The sequence below is a fragment of the Ictalurus punctatus genome, chromosome 13 (genome assembly GCF_001660625.3).
Source record: "Ictalurus punctatus breed USDA103 chromosome 13, Coco_2.0, whole genome shotgun sequence".
In the NCBI taxonomy this organism is placed as follows: domain Eukaryota; kingdom Metazoa; phylum Chordata; class Actinopteri; order Siluriformes; family Ictaluridae; genus Ictalurus; species Ictalurus punctatus.
The window spans coordinates 24,079,000-24,097,976 of NC_030428.2; the positions used below are offsets into that span (position 1 = coordinate 24,079,000).

At 40.6% G+C, this 18,977-nt stretch overlaps 1 protein-coding gene across 1 annotated transcript in view; it reads left to right on the plus strand.

Moving 5' to 3' along the window:
• chrm3b (cholinergic receptor, muscarinic 3b) overlaps positions 1-18,328 on the plus strand; it is a 113,597-nt gene extending 95,269 nt beyond the window's left edge. Inside the window, exon 3 of the mRNA XM_017484339.3 lies at positions 15,191-18,328. Within this exon, the coding sequence (XP_017339828.1) occupies positions 15,222-16,961 (1,740 nt within the window). The 5' untranslated portion in view covers positions 15,191-15,221 and the 3' untranslated portion in view covers positions 16,962-18,328. The remainder of the gene's footprint in view (positions 1-15,190) is intronic.
• The last annotated feature ends 649 nt before the right edge of the window (positions 18,329-18,977 follow it).

The window sequence follows — 18,977 nt, forward strand, 5'->3', positions numbered from 1 at the left end:
TCATTTTGAGATATGTCATTCTGAGTAAACAGGCTAATCTGCAGCTTCTCGGAGGGAAGGTGATATCAGCAATTGGTGTTTTTGCTAGACATGTAGGAGAAGGAATTAATCATTTTCTTCACGGAGTTGAAATGTTGAAAAAAAAAAAAAAGAGAGAAAAGAAATAGCAGTTATACTTTTAGCTTTCCAATTTGCCGATATATAATGTTTTAGGACCTTATTACAGCCAGGCTTGTTTGGTTTCACCACCTCGCTACCGCCAGAGGGTTTTCTCTTTCTGATCTAATTCCAGTCCCAGGTGTCATTCAGCGATATGATTTCACTTATTTTACAAGAGTGGCTCAATGCAGAAACGTGTCCTCGGGTTTCAGCTCATGAAGGAGAAGCGATCCCCGTGAGCCGCTCAGTATCGAATCAAAACTGCGAGATGTAATGAAATAAGGGTTATTGTTTCATGATAGACAACCTGAAAATAAAGGTGTGAATAAAGTAAAGCCTTCAGAAATGAAGAATGGTGGGTTCTTCAGGTCATGTAGTGGCCAAAGCAAGCTTGAGCTGGCTGTTTATTAGAAAGATGCATCACATTAATGCACAGCCATGGCAAAGCTCTGGAGTATCCATCTGTTTACCAGTCCGGTCAGTAATACTGTATATGTATGTGTGTACTTCTTATGGGGTTAGGAAATACTATCACACATACTATCATACATACGCCCCATTCCAAATTGCACATTTCAGTGGCATTGACGAGGTACAGGCTTGCAGTGCACTGGTTCTTGAAGGTGTATTAGTGTTGGGGATGCATTGACACAAACTCGATGTTAGGGTGGATCGCATTCCAATAAATCTCAAAGTAAATCCAACAATCGCTGCATTCACGTGCCCCCGTCCGATCTTCGCTATATGATGAAAGTGGACTGCTGGCTTAATATAGTGCACTTCATATATTGAGTTCATCACAACCGAGCCTGAGTGTGTTCATGGAAACCTTCCAAAGTGCCTATAGTGTACATACATACACATTCTGTTCACCTAGACTCCATGTTATAGGTGTACAGTATATCGATCTGTCAGTCCGTCCGTCCAAAAAGCTAGTAATTAAGTAATAGAGCAATTTTTCAGAAGAAGTTTATAAAAAAAAAACGTAATGCAGGTGATTTCCATGGCTGCATGACAGTATACGTAAGAGAAGCGATGCAGCTTTCAAGGTGAAGGATGGTCGTGGCAAATATGGATTTGGTTTCAGCTCTTTAGCCGTTTTTATTTATAGAAACCAGGGGGTGTGATTCTCTTTCTTTCACACGATACGATACGATTCATGCCTAATTCAGTATGATCCAGTGATAGTTTTCTCAAAACTTTCCTAACACTGACTACGTTTACATGGAGAGCAGTAATCTAATTACTGACCTTATTCTGAATAAGACAATATTGTGATTAAGGTGTTTACATGAGTTGCTTCTAGAATACTGCTTTCATGTTCCCGTTTTACATGTTATAGAACATAGATCGAGTAACGGTACACGTCATTACGTCCCCACGCCACGCCGTCCGACGTTCCCGCCAGAGTTTCACGTATCGACATACAGTTGGTCTTCGTTATGGGACCGTATACAGTTTTGGGTGTTTGATTTTTAATTTTACGAAAGCTTCAAGTGCGGTTAATTATTTGTCGTGCTATACGTGCAAATAAACCACTGCTTGAAGCCATGGGCTGCGTCCCAAACCGCGTACTGACCTACTGTATAGTAGCTGAAATACTGTATTTCACCTTCTATATACTGTAGCAGGTTAGTACGCGGTTTGGGATGCAGCCGTGTTCTCTTGTTTGCCGTCAAACGGTCGAGCGCTGCCGTGTGTGTACGCGTCCTGTCTCAAAATGCGGTGAAAACTCCCACATGACGCTAATAGTGTGGTTAAGGTGTGTACATGTCTGTAACGCACGTCGATAACGTGACTCAAACAGGAATACTCCACACGTCTTAATTCCATTTGTGTTTACTTCGAGTATGACTTTAATCGGATTAAGGTCATCAATAATCGCTGTTTACACGCTAGTTTCTTAATCACAGTATCGTCTAAATCGGGTTAATATCGGATTATTGTCGTCCATGTAAACGTACTGACTAAGTACTTCGTTATCTCGTCCGTAAGAAGGTTCTTTAATTAACGAGAGTTTCTCAAAACGCTTTTGTACATAAACTCGTCCTCCGTCATTCTGATCACGCGTACAGTTCTACGTCACAAATGCAGAGGTCGCTAATTAATATACAAAAGTGCTCGCAGTTAGATAGAGTGAGCGTGATCCATTGCCCTAGCGTTATCTTTATTAGTAGAATCGTCCGTGCCACAACGTTGTTTTTATTAATCATATTAGCAGCATCAGAACAAATGAACCAAACTTCATTTAAAGCCGTGTTCATGTCAGCCAATTCACATGGAACCAACAAGTTAATTGAACAAGTATAAGAGCTGAATTTCTGTTGAAGTAACATCAATTCCATTCGTATGGAACAGATGTACACATTTGCATGAAGTAAATTCACTGAAATGTTTATTTTTTTTTTTTTCTTTTTAGCGTAGCTACTGTAGGCTGTACATCCTTTGGCCGTGGTTTTGTACGCTGAAAAATAAGTGAATTGAATTTACTTGCGTCACTTGGTTCTCTTGTGCACATTAGTTCCACGTGAATGAATAGATTCGGATTAATGCAGTTTGATCATGTATATTCAAAGCCCTGGAGTAAAACTGAACCCTTCACCTTCACTCAAGCTCAGGATCGAACCCAGATCAGATCCGTCGAGATGTAAGGGAACAATGCTAAGTCGAGTTAGTAGATTAGATATGTTATTTTTACATACTGTAGGATGTAGTGTAAGCAGTCGGTATGTTCTGAACAAACATACACTCTGATTGCTTACTCATGGATTTATTGTCCACTGTGTATCAGTCCTGTCTATCTTCATCTGTTTATGCTGTTTAAATCACAGATACGTCTTTTAAGTGAACCTCTAGACTGCGAATCGATTGTTTGACTATCGACTCGCGTGGCTTTTTGCCAGACTTGGGCTGGACGGAGTTAACGAAGAATGACTTACAACTCGTTTGTTACATGTCTGATAAGGAAGGCTTTCAGGAAACACTCACAAAACAGGCTCGTACTTAACGTACGTTTTTCTTTAAGTTATTTGTTATTCCTTCATCATCGGGGAACCCATGTCACTTCAGGTAAAATGATGCTTTGCATGTAGAGGTCCTTTTGTGCTTTTAGTTTATTTCTTGCCGAGCTTTTGTTTTTCTTTCGTTTCTTTTGGTTTGACTTGGTGGTGTTCTCTCTCTCACTCTCTCTCTCTCTCTCTCTCTCTGTTTCTCTGTCTAACACAGACACACATGCTCATGCATTTTCTTCGTTGTGTGTATTGATTATCAATGCAAATTCTGATTCTGATTTCTAATAGAACCAGATTTAGGCTTGTAAGCAGATGGAGCCCTATTGGAAACTTTTAGACGGATTTTTCAATTTCACTTCAAAAAAATGTTTTCACATTCCTTATATTCCATTCAATTATGTTTGCTTTATATCATTTCATGTGTGTGTGTGTGTGTGTGTGTGTAGGACCTTTGCGCTTGCTGTCATGCTACATGACAGGACAGCTGAACACACTCGAAGGAAAGTGTCTGCCCTCTTCCACATAAACAAGTTCGCAGACACCCACAATTAGCTAGTGTTGCTCTGATTGACAGGTGAGAGAGTAATGTGAGCCTTCTCACCCAGACAGCATGGCCAGTTTTGCTCTATTGGGCTCTTGATGGCTGGCTGGCTTTCACAATGTTGCAATTCGAACTCTCAATAGGCTGCAATTTCTGTTGCTCCACTCAGGAGCCCCATTTCTCAGACCTATTAGTTATTCCCTACAATCATTCTCAGCAATGTATACAAACAAGGTCGATTGTGTGTGTGTGTGTGTGTGTGTGTGTGTGTGACAAGTTGCAGATTATAATGCATCAAAATGATAGGTGCAGCAGTTGACGGACAGGAGAGTGGATAGGTATTTGTATGAGAATATACTGACTGTGTGAAGTGTACTGAACTATCGATCCCCCAGGCTCTCAGCAGGGTACGTGTGTGTGTGTGTGTGTGTGTGTGTGTGTGTGTAGCTAACCGACTGTACACTGCACATGCCTGAAGCTGGTCTCTGTTTCTCCGTGCTGCTCTTCAGTAGAGTAAGAGCGAAGCCTGGAGTGTACAGGATGTCGTCTCTGTTTACTGTTCACTACAGAGCGAGATGAATCGTTTAAGAAACAGCTCCTAACCCATCTGTTTACTTTCTAATTGAACAATTTAATCAGTTATATTAATGACCATTCTCCATAATTGATGTCAGTGTATTCCACAGCATGAATCTGATTTGTTAGATCTTGATTAAATCCAGGTTTATATTAATATGTTATTATTTCTATATAGTAGCAACTTTCCAGGGTGTCTCTCGCCTTTGGCCCCGAGTCCCCTGGGATAGGCTCCAGGCTCCCTGCGACCCTGTGTAGGCCAAGCGGTACAGAAAATGGATGGATGGATGGATTTTATGTGGACTTTCAAGCTGACGATGTACAGATGCTAATACTGACCCAAACAATGTCTTCTGAGGCATTTATTTAGAATTTTGTTTAAAATGTATGACATTTTAATTCAATTCAATTCAGTTTGATCTGTATAGCGCTTTTAACAGTGGACATTGTCTCAAAGCAGCTTTACAGAAATATATAAACACAGGATAGAGATTTTAAGTGTGTGAATTTATCCCTATTGAGCGAGCCGGTGGTGACGGTGGTGAGGAAATACTCCTTAAGATAAAATGAGGAATTAACCTTGAGCGGAACCAGACTCAGAAGGGAACTCGTCCTCATCTGGGTAACGACGGACCATGTGAAAGCAAAGGAAAGTTTATTATGGTTTTTATATGAAGTCTGTTTTGTTGAACTAGTCCACCGTTCACTAAAGGAGACTTGAGTGCAAAACTGCATGTGGGAATTGCAGTCCCAAGACCATCTCTGCAACCGTAGTCCCAGCAACCACAGCGAAAATGTCCATATAAAATTGAGGTCCAAAACCATTTGCATGGTACTTCAAGTGGTACCATCCCCAGAAATCTCCAGGCTGCACTGCTTGGGGTCGTCCTCAGTGGCAGAATGTAGCTTCCAGTTGATGAGAGCTCCGTCCACAGGTAGGACATCAGGATGGAACAGGCAGGTCCGGATAGCAGAAAGGGTGAGGATCACTGGCATCTCCTTAATATCATGTGTAGCTCAACAGCAGGAGAGAGGTCGAGCGAGGTAAAGAGAGTAAGAGATTATTAGGTATGCTTACTATCCGGCAATGGATAAGACTGTGTACTTTGCGTAAAAGAAAGTCTATTCATGGTAAGCTTGAGTAAACAACTATGTTTTCAGCTTGGACTTAAACACTGAGACTGTGTCTGAGTCCCGAACAATAATTGGAAGGCTGTTCCATAACTGTGGTGCTTTGTAAGAGAAATCTCTTCGCCCTGCTGTGGCCTTCACTATTCGATCGTTTTCTAATATCAGACGTCTTAGTTAATTCTTGCCCATTTTCCGAGCGTAACGAGTGAATATAGCGACTCTGACCACTCTTCTTTTCAAGACTAAAGAAAAACTTAGATGGGGCGTCCATTTGCGTTAAATTCTGAAAACGAAGCATTTTTGAGAGCTCCATCCAGAGGTAGGGAATCAGGATGGATCAGGCAGGTTCGGAGAGCAGAGAGGGTCAGGATCACTAGCATCTCCATAAAATCATGTGGAGCTCGACAACTCAGAAAGATGTTCCATCCAAATTCCATACCGCTTATCTTACACAGGGTCACTGGGGAGCCTGGAAACTATCCCAGGGAACTCGGGGCACGAGGCAGGGGACACCCTGGAGAGGGTGCCAACCCATTGCCAATTTTCACAAACTACGGACAATTTAGATATGCCAATGCCAAACGTGCTTTGGATTGGGGAGGAAACCCCCAAAGCACGAGGAGAACATGCATGCTCTGCACACACACACAGGGCAGAGGCGGGATTCAAACCCCAAACCCCGGATGTGTGAGGCAAACGAGCTAGACAGCAAGTGCCCCCTCAGAACATGTTCTGTACTCTGAAACTGAAAGTGTACTCTGTTTTGCTCATTTCTGGACAAAATGTCCTCATATGAATCGATAGTCTGTGTATAAATGCTTTTGCTGCAGAGGATATAGACACCTCACTATTCGTCCTAAATCTGGCTTTAAATTTCGCTGTGCCGAACAAGTGAGACGATGATTAGAACTTTCACTGGATGCATTTCAATCAGTGTGGCACAGAGTGAGCAAAGAGCAAAACACTCAGAATCTGCAGGCAGCCACTCACCTCCTCACTGGTGCACTTTACTGAAACCGTGCTGGGTGCATAAATCTTGTGTATGAAATTAAATAATGTAGTCTTAAACACCTAATCTGCTTTTTTTTTTTTTTTTTTTTTTAAGTTTAAAACTCTTGAAAATCTAATATTTTATATATATTTACAAAAATTCACAAAAACACTCTGCTCTCGTGGATATCAAACAATTGCAAACACAACACAGGTTTATCCAAAGACAAATCTTTGTTAAATATAGGTGTGCAACAATTATTGGCACCACTATGAATTCATATGAGAAAAATATATATAAAGTATGTTCCCACTGATATTTTACATTTTATTAGCACACCTGGCTGACTAGGAACAGGAAATCAACGACTTCCTGTTTCACAGGGGGATAGATAAGTAACACATAGGCCAAATTCCCTTAGTTATTCAGAACAATGGGTGAGACCAAGGAATATAGCTGTGATGTGCGGCAAAAGGTTGTTGAGCTTCACAAAATGGGAGGAGGCTGTAAGAAAATAGCACAAGCATTGAAAATGCCCATTTCCACCATCAGGGCAATAATTAAGAAGCTCCAGTCAACTGGAAATGTTATGAATCAACCTGGAATTGGACGTGTGTCTATATCGTCTCAACGCACTGTGAAGAGGATGGTTCGAGTGGACAAAACATCTCCAAGGATCACAGCTGGAGAATTACAGACGTTAGTTGTGTCTTGGGGTCACCACAAGTTGTTTGGAAGGGTTTCAAGAAAAAAGCCTCTACTCTCATCCAAAAACAATCTCGAGCGTCTTCAGTCTGCCAGACACTACTGGAACTTCAAACGGGATCGGGGTCTATGGTCAGATGAAACCAAAATAGAGCTTTTTGGTAATAAACACCAGAGGTGGTTTTGGTGCACACAGAGAGGTAGCCATATGGAAAAGTACCTCATGCCCACGGTTAAATACGGTGGTGACTACTATGTAATCAGAAAGCTTACTTCTAGCTCCACGTGGTCCTAATACAAGTACTTCTGTCTTGTCAGAATTAAATAGAAGGAAGTTAATAAGCATCCAATGTCTAATGTCCTTTACACATTCCTCAACTTTAGTAAGTTGCTGTCTGTCGTCTGGCTTCGCTGAAACATACGGCATAACATCAGCTTAACAGTGGAAGCCAATTCCATGTTTACGAATAATTTGACCTAGAGGTAGCATATATAAAGTAAAAAGCAGTGGGCCTAAAACAGAACCCTGTGGAACACCAAATTTAACCTCGGTATGCGTAGAGAAGTCACCATTTATATCTACGAACTGATAATGATCGGTCAAATAAGACCTGAGCCAGGACAGGACCGTTCCCTTAATGCTAACATCGTTTTCTAACCTATCAAGGAGAATGGTATGATCTATTGTATCAAAAGCTGCACTAAGGTCAAGCAACACAAGCAAGGAGACACAACCCTAATCAGAAGCCAGTAGTAGGTCGTTTATCACTTTAACTAACGCTGTCTCTGTGCTATGATGAGGTCTAAACCCCGACTGATACATTTCATGAATGTTGTTCCTATGTAGATACGAGCGTAGCTGCTGTGCTACAACCTTTTCTAAGCTCTTGGAGACAAAGGGGCGATTTGATATAGGTGTATAGCTGGACAGCTGACAGGAGTCAAGGTCAGGTTTTTTAATCATGGGTTTAATAACTGCTAGGTTAAATGATTTAGGTACATAACCAGTGCTAAAGGAAGAATTGATTATTTTTTTTTACAAGGGGTTTGATTACTTATGGAATAATCTGTTTAAAGAAACACGTAGGTTAAGGATCTAGTATACAAGTTGATGAGTTTGCTGAAGAGATTAATGAAATTAGTTCAGTCTCTCTAAGGGGACCAAAACATTCTAATTGTTGATCTGATTTTGCTATATTATTATCTACAGGGCTAGTTATAAAACTGTCTGCTTTTAAATTTATAGTCTGAATTTCATATGTAATATTTTCAACTTCGCTAATGAAAAAATTAAAGTAATCATCGCTGCTATGTAACGACTGTGTGCCCGTTTCTGTGGTGGACTTATTCCTAGTTCATTTTGCTGTCGTGTTGAATAGAAATCTAGGATTGTTTTTGTTTTCTTCTATTAAGGTGGAGAGAGAGACTGATCTAGCAGCACTAAGAGATTTTCTATAGTTCAAGGAGGCGCTCCTTCCGCACTGTTTGTAATATTACCAATTTGTTTTGACGCCATTTACACTCTAATTGTCGAGTGGTCTGTTTTAAGGTACGCGTTTGATCGTTATACCAGGGTGCTAGCTTTTTCTCTCTAATTATTTTTCTTATAAGTGGAGCTACCTTATCTAGCGTAGCGGAGCGTTGACTCTAAGCATTCAGTCACCTGATTAAATTCTTTGGGATCAGACGGTGATCCAAATATAACTGATGTCTCTGGGAGGTTATTGATGAAACTCGATGCAGTAAAAATACATATATATATATATATATATATATATATATATATATATATATATATATATATATATATATATATAGTACATACACTCATCCTATTGTGATGGACTGGCGTCCTGGATGTATTAGAACTTCACACCCTATGTTTCCAGGATAGGGTCTCGATCTAACGCGACCTTGACCAGAATAACGTGATTACAATCTGATGGATGGATGGATGGATGGTCTGTAATGTGTCTCTGAAGTTTTGCACGTCCCAAAAATTGTTTATGCCCAATTCTGTCCCTCGTTTGAGTGTATAATCTCGCCAGAATTCCAGGACTCTTATTCACAATCTGCTCATACTGAACATCCTTTCACCACACTTAGTTCTGTTTGACTTTATAATATTCAGTTGTAAACGTGTAATGAAGTACAATCCCACTATCCGGTGTCACCCAGAAGAGGATGGGCTCACTTTAGAGTCTGGATTCTGTCAAGATTTCTTCCTCACGTCATCTCAGGGAGTTTTTCTTGTCTTCCTCATTAAATCTGCATTCGGATTTCTGTAAAGCTGCCTTGTGACAGTGTTTATTTGGGCTAAACAGTCTTGTTCTTGATAATCAAGTCACCTTGAAATGGCGTGTATTTCACTATTTTATACTGTATTCCAGTAGAGCATAGCATTAATGCTATAGTGCTCAGATTTTCTAAGCATGGTACTGAGAGCAAGTTCACGTTTGACATTTTAATGAACATGACTAAGAGAAATCATCAGATCCTACCTCACTACTCTTGTCTTTTAACACATTCTGTGCTCTGATCTCAGAAAATGGAGCAGCTCTGAGGTCTCGAGGTGACCGGGCATGCTTGACCTCACTGTGTAACATTCACATTCTGCATAATGTATGACGGCAGCATCACAGTGGGAGGAAGAGTGGAACATACTGCAGGTGTACAGCAGCCTTGAAAGACCTATAAAGTTTTTCGAGCATTTTCAAGAGCTTGGACAGTTTTAGAGACTGGACTTGTAGAGTGTCCAGACGTTCATGAAGAAACGCTGTATGACAGCAACATGAAAGATTAAACACTGTTCTTGTAAAATCTGGAGCGCCACTCCAGCTAAATTATTCAGTTCGTTCACTGACACTATATGTAAGCGTCTTCAATATAAAGTACCAGAACTCTCATTTTTGATTGTTAAGTGTTCTGTTATTTAGCCTGTACATGTCTTTATGAAACCATATTATATATACATCTCTAGCTAAATAATCAGCGTTTTAGTGTGTTTAAATGAAATGAAATTGTAAAAAAAAAAAAAAAAAAAAAATCTCAGGGGACGGGAGAATCAGTTGGTGCTTGGGATCGACTCCAGTAAGGCACAGGCTTTGACGTTTTGACCCTCATTTGTTCCCATACCTCGCCTGTGCTCTTTTATAAAAGGAGATAAGATGATTAGTCCTAATTCTGTCTGTCTCTTGGATATGTGTGTGTAGGTAGATAGAGATAGAGAAAGTACTGACGTTCAAAGGTAGGTATTTATTGTTTGTCTCTGGTACAGGTCCTAGGGAAGAGTTCATGTAATGTCAGCTGTTTTAATAACTATTCTACAAAAAATGAATTAATGTCTTTCTGTGCCAGACTAACATAACGATTAGCCATTAAACTCAGCCAATATGGCGCTAGAATGGCACAATAAGAAAGCATTTGCCCTCTCTTTGAGAGATTGCAGGTTCAAATCTAGACAGTCCCAGTGGAGTCCAAGAAAGCATAATGGGATCTGCTGTCTGGGTAGGAACAATGCCCTTACTCTGTCCCATCAATCATAACAACAGTAGCCAATCATGGGCGTCTGTGAGTTCATGTATACGGAAGAAGGCAGCTGTCACGCGATAATTAAGAAATAACTAGTGGCGGGGAATTGGCATGTTTTTCCTGTTCATTTCTAAAGTCAGTTGTGTTCACCTAGATTACTGTGACAGCATCAGGATTTAACCTCATGAAATCCTGGTCCTCTTGAAAAAAGGTTGTCTTCAGCTGAGGAAGCTACACACAGTGCCCCATACCAAGTAGCATGATTGATTCAATTTGTCACATTACTTCCTGTTTCTACTTTCATGATGGCTGGAAAAGTATTATTAGTGTTACTGATATATAAAACATAAAAATGATGGTATGTCATGCATTCAAAAAGCAATGTTATCTTTTAATGTAAGTGTATGACGTGAGTATAACTAAGAGTCTTAGTTGGTTGTTTCAGAAATATGCATTCCAACATTATACATGTCTCTGAGCTTGGCAGAGATAAAAGCAGCCATGCCAGTGAAGCAATCTGTAAATTAAATGGACCTGCCGTGCAGCATTGAAGCTATATCAGCATTTCGGAAATGACCCAGTGGTTAGTTAGGTAGACAGGTAGGTAGACAGGTAGACAGGTAGGTAGATAGGTATGTGGATGGGTGGATGGGTAGGTAGGTGGGTGGGTGGGTAGGTAGTTAGGTAGGTGGGTGGGTGGGTGGGTGGTTAGGTAAGTAGGTAGGTGGGTGGGTAGTTAGGTAGGTAGGTGGGTGGGTGGGTGGGTGGGTGGGTAGGTAGGTAGGTAGGTAAGTAGGTGGGTGGGTAGGTAGGTAGGTGGGTGGGTGGGTAGGTAGGTAGGTAGGTAAGTAGGTGGGTGGGTAGGTAGGTAGGTGGGTGGGTGGGTGGGTAGGTAGGTAGGTAGGTAAGTAGGTGGGTGGGTAGGTAGGTAGGTGGGTAGGTGGCTAGGTAGGTGGGTGGGTGGGTAGTTAGGTAGGTAGGTGGGTGGGTGGGTGGGTGGGTGTTTAGGTAAGTAGGTAGGTTTAGTTAGGTAGGTAGGTGGGTAGGTGGGTGGGTAGTTAGGTAGGTAGGTGGGTGGGTGGGTGGGTGGGTAGGTAGGTAGGTGGGTAGGTAGGTAGGTGGGTAGGTAGGTAGGTACTATACAATATAATGCTGAACTGCAATATAAAACATAGTGTGAAGTCCACTGTATAACAAAATAGCATTCTAGAAACTCTGAAGTTCACTATACAATATAATCACGCTCTAGAACCTGGAAAATACACTATGAAACCCAGTAGTATTCTGGAGCACCATTACACTGTATAGTGAACTTCAGAGTTTCTAGAATATAATGGTGTTCTAGAACTTGGGAAATACACTATAAAATCTAATACCATTCTAGAACCTGTGATATGCACCGTTCATAATATTGGCATTCTAGCACCGATGAAGTACACTATACCAGTGGTTTTCAAAGTGGGGGCCGCCAGGGGGCCTCAACAATATGGTGTGCCCATCCCTCCCACTAGTATGTTTTTTCTTTCTCACTCTCAGACAACCACATACACAACCAATGTAATGTAATGTAAGGATTAAAAGGGAGATATATTCAGAAGTCTGTATTTTTTGTGTGTTTTAAAGACATCTTGCAAAAGGGGGGCCTCGGTCAAATGTTAATGCCATTTGGGGGGCCTTGCCCTGGAAAAGTTTGGGAACCCCTGCCCTATACAACATAATAACATCTGTAATCTGTAAAGAACAGTACACATCACAATGACATTTAGAACCTTTGAAGTACATACTGCATAAGTATGTTCCAGATCCTGTGAAGTGCATTATACAACATGAACATTCCTGAGCCTGTGAAGTAGACTTAGACAACATACTGTCATTCTAGTACATGTGGGGTACTCTATACACCATGATGGTTCTCTAAAACCTGTAAAATGCACTTCATAATATAATGGCATTCTAGAACCTGTGAACTGCACAACACAACCTAATGGTGTTTTAGAAACAAGGAAGTGCACCATACAGGTTTTAAACAAAGGTTTCATCCAGTAGAGTTGTCGATTGACTGCCAGAAGTTATAAATGACAGTATGAAGTGTGTTATGAGTTATGATACATTGCATTGCTTTTGACACAGTGCACAGAGAACCACACAGGGCTTTTAGCCTCAGATCTCTGTTTTACTGTGAGAAAAAATTCCTTTATATTAATTTTCCTCTCTGTTTCCTCTCTCTCAGGCTGACTCTGTCTTCCCCAAAGCGCCTCTGCTGGTTAAAAGGCAATCGAACAATCTAATCACAATCGGATGTGATCCATAAAGTGGATCCATTAAGTAAAAACTATGGATTCTGCCATTTGTTTGCTCTTTAGAAAGTAATCACAAGCTGGTGTTTGGCATAAACACAAATCTGATTAAGAATCATGAAATTGGAAAGCCAGTAATCATTTGGGTGTTATCCACTATTATAATAGTGTGTATTCCATGCCAAACTCCCTCTTCCTTTTACCTGTCCAGTCTTACACTGCAAAAAGATCATGTAAAACCTACTGTAAGATTACAGTAAATCAAATATTTGATACTTAAAGCTATGTTTAGACATTTTTTACTCATTTCAAGTTTGAAACAGTCTCGTTTTATTGGCCAATGTACGGTATTCCTAGAAAGAAGCAAAATGATCTGCCAATAGAATACGAAAGATTAAAACTTAAAATGAGTTAAAGCATCTAAAAACAGGCTGAACAACCTTATGTTTGATTTATACTAATCTCATCATAGGAAATATGATTAAAATTGCCCATGTTCAGGGTATTTTCACTTGCTCAGATACCCATCTTTTGCAGTGTTTTCATTTATTTGTTTTCCTTCTTTCTCTACCTCCCCTTTTAATTCTTGTGCCCCTCTCTCTTTCTCCATCTTTCTTTCCTTGTGTTCTCTTGGCTGTCCTGCTGGTGCACTGCTGTCAAGTCTCCTGCTGCTTTACCTGACATGGAACTCCATGTTCCCTCATTTCCGGCACCCTGACTCGACCTTTCTTTCTCCCTGCAGGTGGCTATTCATGTATGCCAGAACTTACGAGCGAGCACATTTCCGGTGTGCAGCAGCTCTACTCCCTCACTACTCAGTGGCAGCTGAATGAGTTTTGCCTCCAGCGACTACAGGGCAGCTTCAAATTTATACTAAAACTTTATTAAAAATATACTGTGACTCAGTTACCAGTTTATAAGGGTGGAAACATCACTGGAAGATTTTTCTAGTGATTATATATATATATATATATATATATAAACAATATGTTTCAACATGTGTGGTTTGTTAACTGGCCAAATCCATTAAATTGTGTCCTTGTCATGGTCCCATCATAGAGTGTGGCTGTGTTTGAGGGTTTTTTCCCCCCCTATCTTTTCTTATTACTTTTTGGCAGTAAATCGAATGAAATCCAGCCACATTGCTTTCACTCATTCGAATTCACACACATCTCTTATGAGATCAGATTGCCTGAGAGAGAGAGCAATATGTGTTAATTACGGGTTAGTTACAGATGTTGTTAGCAATGTAAAATGAAATGATTAAATATCACTATGTGGTGACACTGAAGGTATGTGTGTGTCCACTTAATGTTGTAGCAAGTATAAAGAAAACAAAACTACTCAAAACATTTTTACCAAAGAGCAGCAACCTAACTGTTTCTAGAGTGACTGTAACCTCTCAGAAAATGAAAAGCCGCACTGATTATATGTGGAAAAGGTCAATGAGGTACAGGTGAGACTGATCAGCATTCTAGGTTGCCAGTGTGACTTTTTTTTTGTACAAACTTTGTTATTTATTTTTATTGGATGACTTCTGTATTATCGAGTCATTACAAAAACATTTTAGATTTCCAATCCATTTTAGATAAGTGTTCTAGCACAAAATCAAATGTTACAGAAAAAATGTTTGTATGTCAGTAAAGAAAGCAGAGTATTAAGTGGTAAGAGACACTTTTCAGACAAAAAAAAAACACAATGAAGGCTGCTGGGTTTTGCTGCAAAAATAAGAAGCGAGTGCGACAGTCAAAGTCTCCAGAAGAACCGTGGCTGGTTCTGCAAGATGCTCAATAAAACCTACAGCTCATTTCCTTATAAAACTGCACTAATTCTAGTGGAGACTACTATTTTTTTTTTTTTACGCAAAGGGTCATCACACCAAATATTGTCTTTGTTTCATGTATTACTATTTACTGCTATTTATAGGTTTTTTTAATGGAGGAACTTTTAATTGTATTCTTTTTGAAGGCATCTTTGCTCTATAGCATTTCTTTGCATGTGCCTAAAACTTTTGCACAGTACTGTATGTACTTATGATTTTTAATATTTAGCTTGTAGCTCTTGTAACTGGTCCAGTCCAGTTGAGGTTAACTCCAACTAGGATTACACTGGGGCAGACTTCACATTAAAATAACAGCTTTATTTTCACTCCGTTGGTGGTAGGAACTTGCTGGTTTGTTTTTGTTTTTAAATTTGTTCATAAATTGTCTTTCTATATGGCTAAACACTTATTGTTTCTCCCTGTCAGCTTTGTCCTCAGAATATGCCCAGGCATCACCATGAATCTGACACTGAGCTCCAAGCCTGGATTCTTCCTCACCAACAGCTCTCCTGGAATGAGAGCTAATGCCGACATTGCTGTCATTCCTCAAGAGTTCTGGCCAGAGGGTGACAGTCATCAAGCCAATGTTTCCCACCTCACACGGGGCAACAACTTGACCAGCTCCCCAAATGCCACACTTACACCCATTGTGGTGTATGATCCCTTAGGTGGACACTCCGTCTGGCAAGTCATCATTATTGTACTACTAACAGGGTCATTGTCCCTGGTAACAATCATTGGAAATATCTTGGTGGTTGTGTCGTTTAAAGTTAACAAACAGTTGAAGACAGTGAATAACTATTATCTGCTCAGCCTGGCCTTTGCTGACCTCATTATTGGCATATTGTCAATGAATCTTTACACTACATACATTATCATGGGCAGGTGGGCACTTGGAAACTGGGCATGTGACTTATGGCTGGCTATCGATTATGTGGCTAGCAATGCGTCTGTCATGAACTTGCTGGTAATTAGCTTTGACAGATACTTCTCGGTCACAAGGCCACTTACATACATGGCCAAACGGACCACTAAAAGAGCAATGACAATGATTGGCCTTGCTTGGTTTATTTCCTTTGTGCTCTGGGCCCCTGCCATTTTGTTTTGGCAGTACTTTGTGGGGAAACGAACAGTACCTCCAGGAGAGTGCTACATCCAGTTTCTCTCAGAGCCGATTATCACATTCTGCACTGCAATTGCAGCCTTTTACCTGCCTGTGACCATTATGACAGTCCTATACTGGCGGATCTATAAAGAGACAGAGAACCGATCAAAGGACCTGGCAGGACTGAAGGGCTCAGGGAACCAGGCCAAGCAAATCAGCGAAGAGGAATCTGCTGCGATGATGCCCTCAACAGACAGCTCTTACAGTTGTGTCAACTACACCCTGAACCAGCCTGTTCAAATGGACTCTGAGAAAAAGGTAGGAAATAGTTGCCGCTTCTGGCTGCTGGGTCGCAGTGGTCAAAAGGGTTGCAGCACCGATGCAGCGCAAGAACACAGCAGTAGTGATATCTGGAATAACAATGATGGCGGAGCATCAATGGACCAATCAGATGAAGAGGAACAGAACGAAGAAGGTGTCAGTGCAAGTGCCATTTACTCCATTGTGGTGGACATGGCTGAAGTGACGACAGATGACAACTCTGGGATATCTAAGCAAGGACAACTAAAGCCTGAAAACATTGCTGCAGACAAACCATCTAGAAAAGTCTTTTCCAAAACCCCCACCCAGTCCTTGCCCACTATGGATAACTCTAAGCCTTGTGGGAGCTCGTCTGCCTCAAAATCACCTTCAGTACCTCTGTCCTTAAAGGATGAATCTATGGCAAAGGATTTGGTCTCAAAGACCAAGACACAAGCCAACAAACGCAAGAAGGTATCACTTGTCAAAGAGAAAAAAGCAGCACAGACATTAAGTGCCATCCTCCTTGCCTTCATCATCACCTGGACTCCATATAACATCATGGTCCTTGTAAATACATTTTGTGATAACTGTATCCCTGTGGGACTTTGGGCTCTGGGATACTGGCTGTGCTATGTGAATAGTACAGTGAACCCTATGTGCTATGCACTGTGTAACAAAAACTTCCGCATCACCTTCAAAATGATCCTGCTGTGCCAGTGGGACAGACAGAAACAAAATAAGCCTCACCTTCAACAGAAGCCAGCAGTAGTGGCCTACAGGAAGAATTAACTAATGTAGAGATAGAAATGAGACGTCAGATTTAAGAGCGTAGACTGTTATGAACTCCTGGGTCAACCATCCATCGGTGCCAGTGTTTAGATTTGCAACACTAAAGCTTACAGACCATTTGCAAGAGTACACTCTTAGAAAATAGTTCCTCAATGTCTCCTTGGAGACGTAGGGTTCTTTATTTCCTAATGTGGCTGTACTCGAAACCACCTTTAGGAAGGATTACCCCCCCCCACCCCCCACCCCCCCCCCAAATTGTGCAGTTCAACATAGAACCTTTAAGGGTTCCCCAAGGGACAAACTATTGAACCTTTAAGGGTACTAGATTTGACTTTTTTTCCCTGTGTGTATTGCCTTCAGTGTTTGTCAAAAGGGCTGTTGAGTTTGTAGTTGTAGAAGTACGCTGTTAGAAAAGAGGTTTCCACGAGGGTCCCTTGATAGTTATAGTTTTCGAATTATAAAGCGGTTCTACAGGACCCAGTGCTGAAGGGTTCACCTTAGAGGGACAAATCAGATAACCATTTTGGGATACTAGATCAAACTTTTTTTTTCTTAGAATGAATGTGATTGATTAGTGCCTCTATTCTATCCAAGTGTTTAAGGTCCTGTGGGGAAAGGTTACACAGCCTCCTGTTGTACCAGCCGAGCGAGAGCTGGGTCAACACGGCGTTTATTTTATTTTTTTTATCTTCGGTGTAAACTGTAAACATTTTCTTCACTGTACGCTGATATATTTGGCCATTGTCTGTAGTTATCATCACTGATGCATACTCTTAGAAAGAAAAAAAAAAAAAGAAGTTCTTTGGATAGTTTGGGTTATTCGCTTCTGAAAGGGTTCCACTTGATGGGGTAATTTAAGGGATCTTTAATGGTTCCTCAGATGGGCAAACCAAATAACTGCCAAGGGTCCTAGTTTTTTTTTTCCCTCAGTGTGTAGGTAGTAGTTAGAATGTATTGGTCTCTGTTGTGTTTGATCAAAAATGCAGTGTTTTCCACACAGAAACTGTTGTATGAAGCTGCTTATATATGAATCGTACGAGGTGGTATTTATCACATTTTAGGCAAGTAAGTGCTTCTGTTGATGTCCTCATTATGCAGCCCGCTGTTCATTCTGTACAAATCATTTTCTATTTTTCAAACATTTATTCAGATAAGGACTCTTTTAAGGTGTATACTGGGGAGCATGTTTTGCAATAAAGACAAAATTAAGTGTTTTCTTGCTAGGAAAAAAAAAAAATTTGATTTAAAATTTTATATAACTGTTATTATTTTTATTATATTGGCATAAAACGTACTGGGGCTGTATTCCCAAAGAATTTTAAGATTGAAAGTAGCTCCACATTGGCTGATTTAAGAGAAAAATGAAATATTTATCGTTAATTCTGATATTAAGCCTCTTCGTTTAATTCACAAAGCATTTTAGATCTAAATGCAAGTCCTAGGAGTAGACCAGAGGTCAGATATGACTGAATCACGGACCAATCTAACGTCGCTGACGACGTTTAACTGCACAAAGTTCATGTGTTTGATGTATCTCATGTCAAACAGGCTTTTAAAAGGTATCATGTGAATTGTGGGAGTATTTCAATGATGGTGGAGTTGTAAGGACCGCCAGCTCGCCTGTTAAGTACTGCACTGCTGCCGGAGATCACAGTTTCCACAATTCTCTGCTACTTGCTCCGGTGAAAATCGCAGTTACACAGCAAAGATGAACTGCAGATGTTATCCGCAAGTCGTGTTTTTACATCAAACAATAAATGCTACTGCTACTAACAGTTCAGTTGTTGCTACCGATGATGTCATTGTTCATAACTGAATATCAACAGTGATGCTCAGTGACTGGCTGATGTAGAGGTCTTCATTGTAAACTAAAAAGCAAACTCATGTCATATTACAATGTGATGGATAGAATAAGTGTTGTCGATTTCATAGCACATGGAAACAAAAATCTGAACGCTCATATTTGGTTCAGATGTTTGCAAACTACAGAACCATGAGTACAGGACTACTGGATGG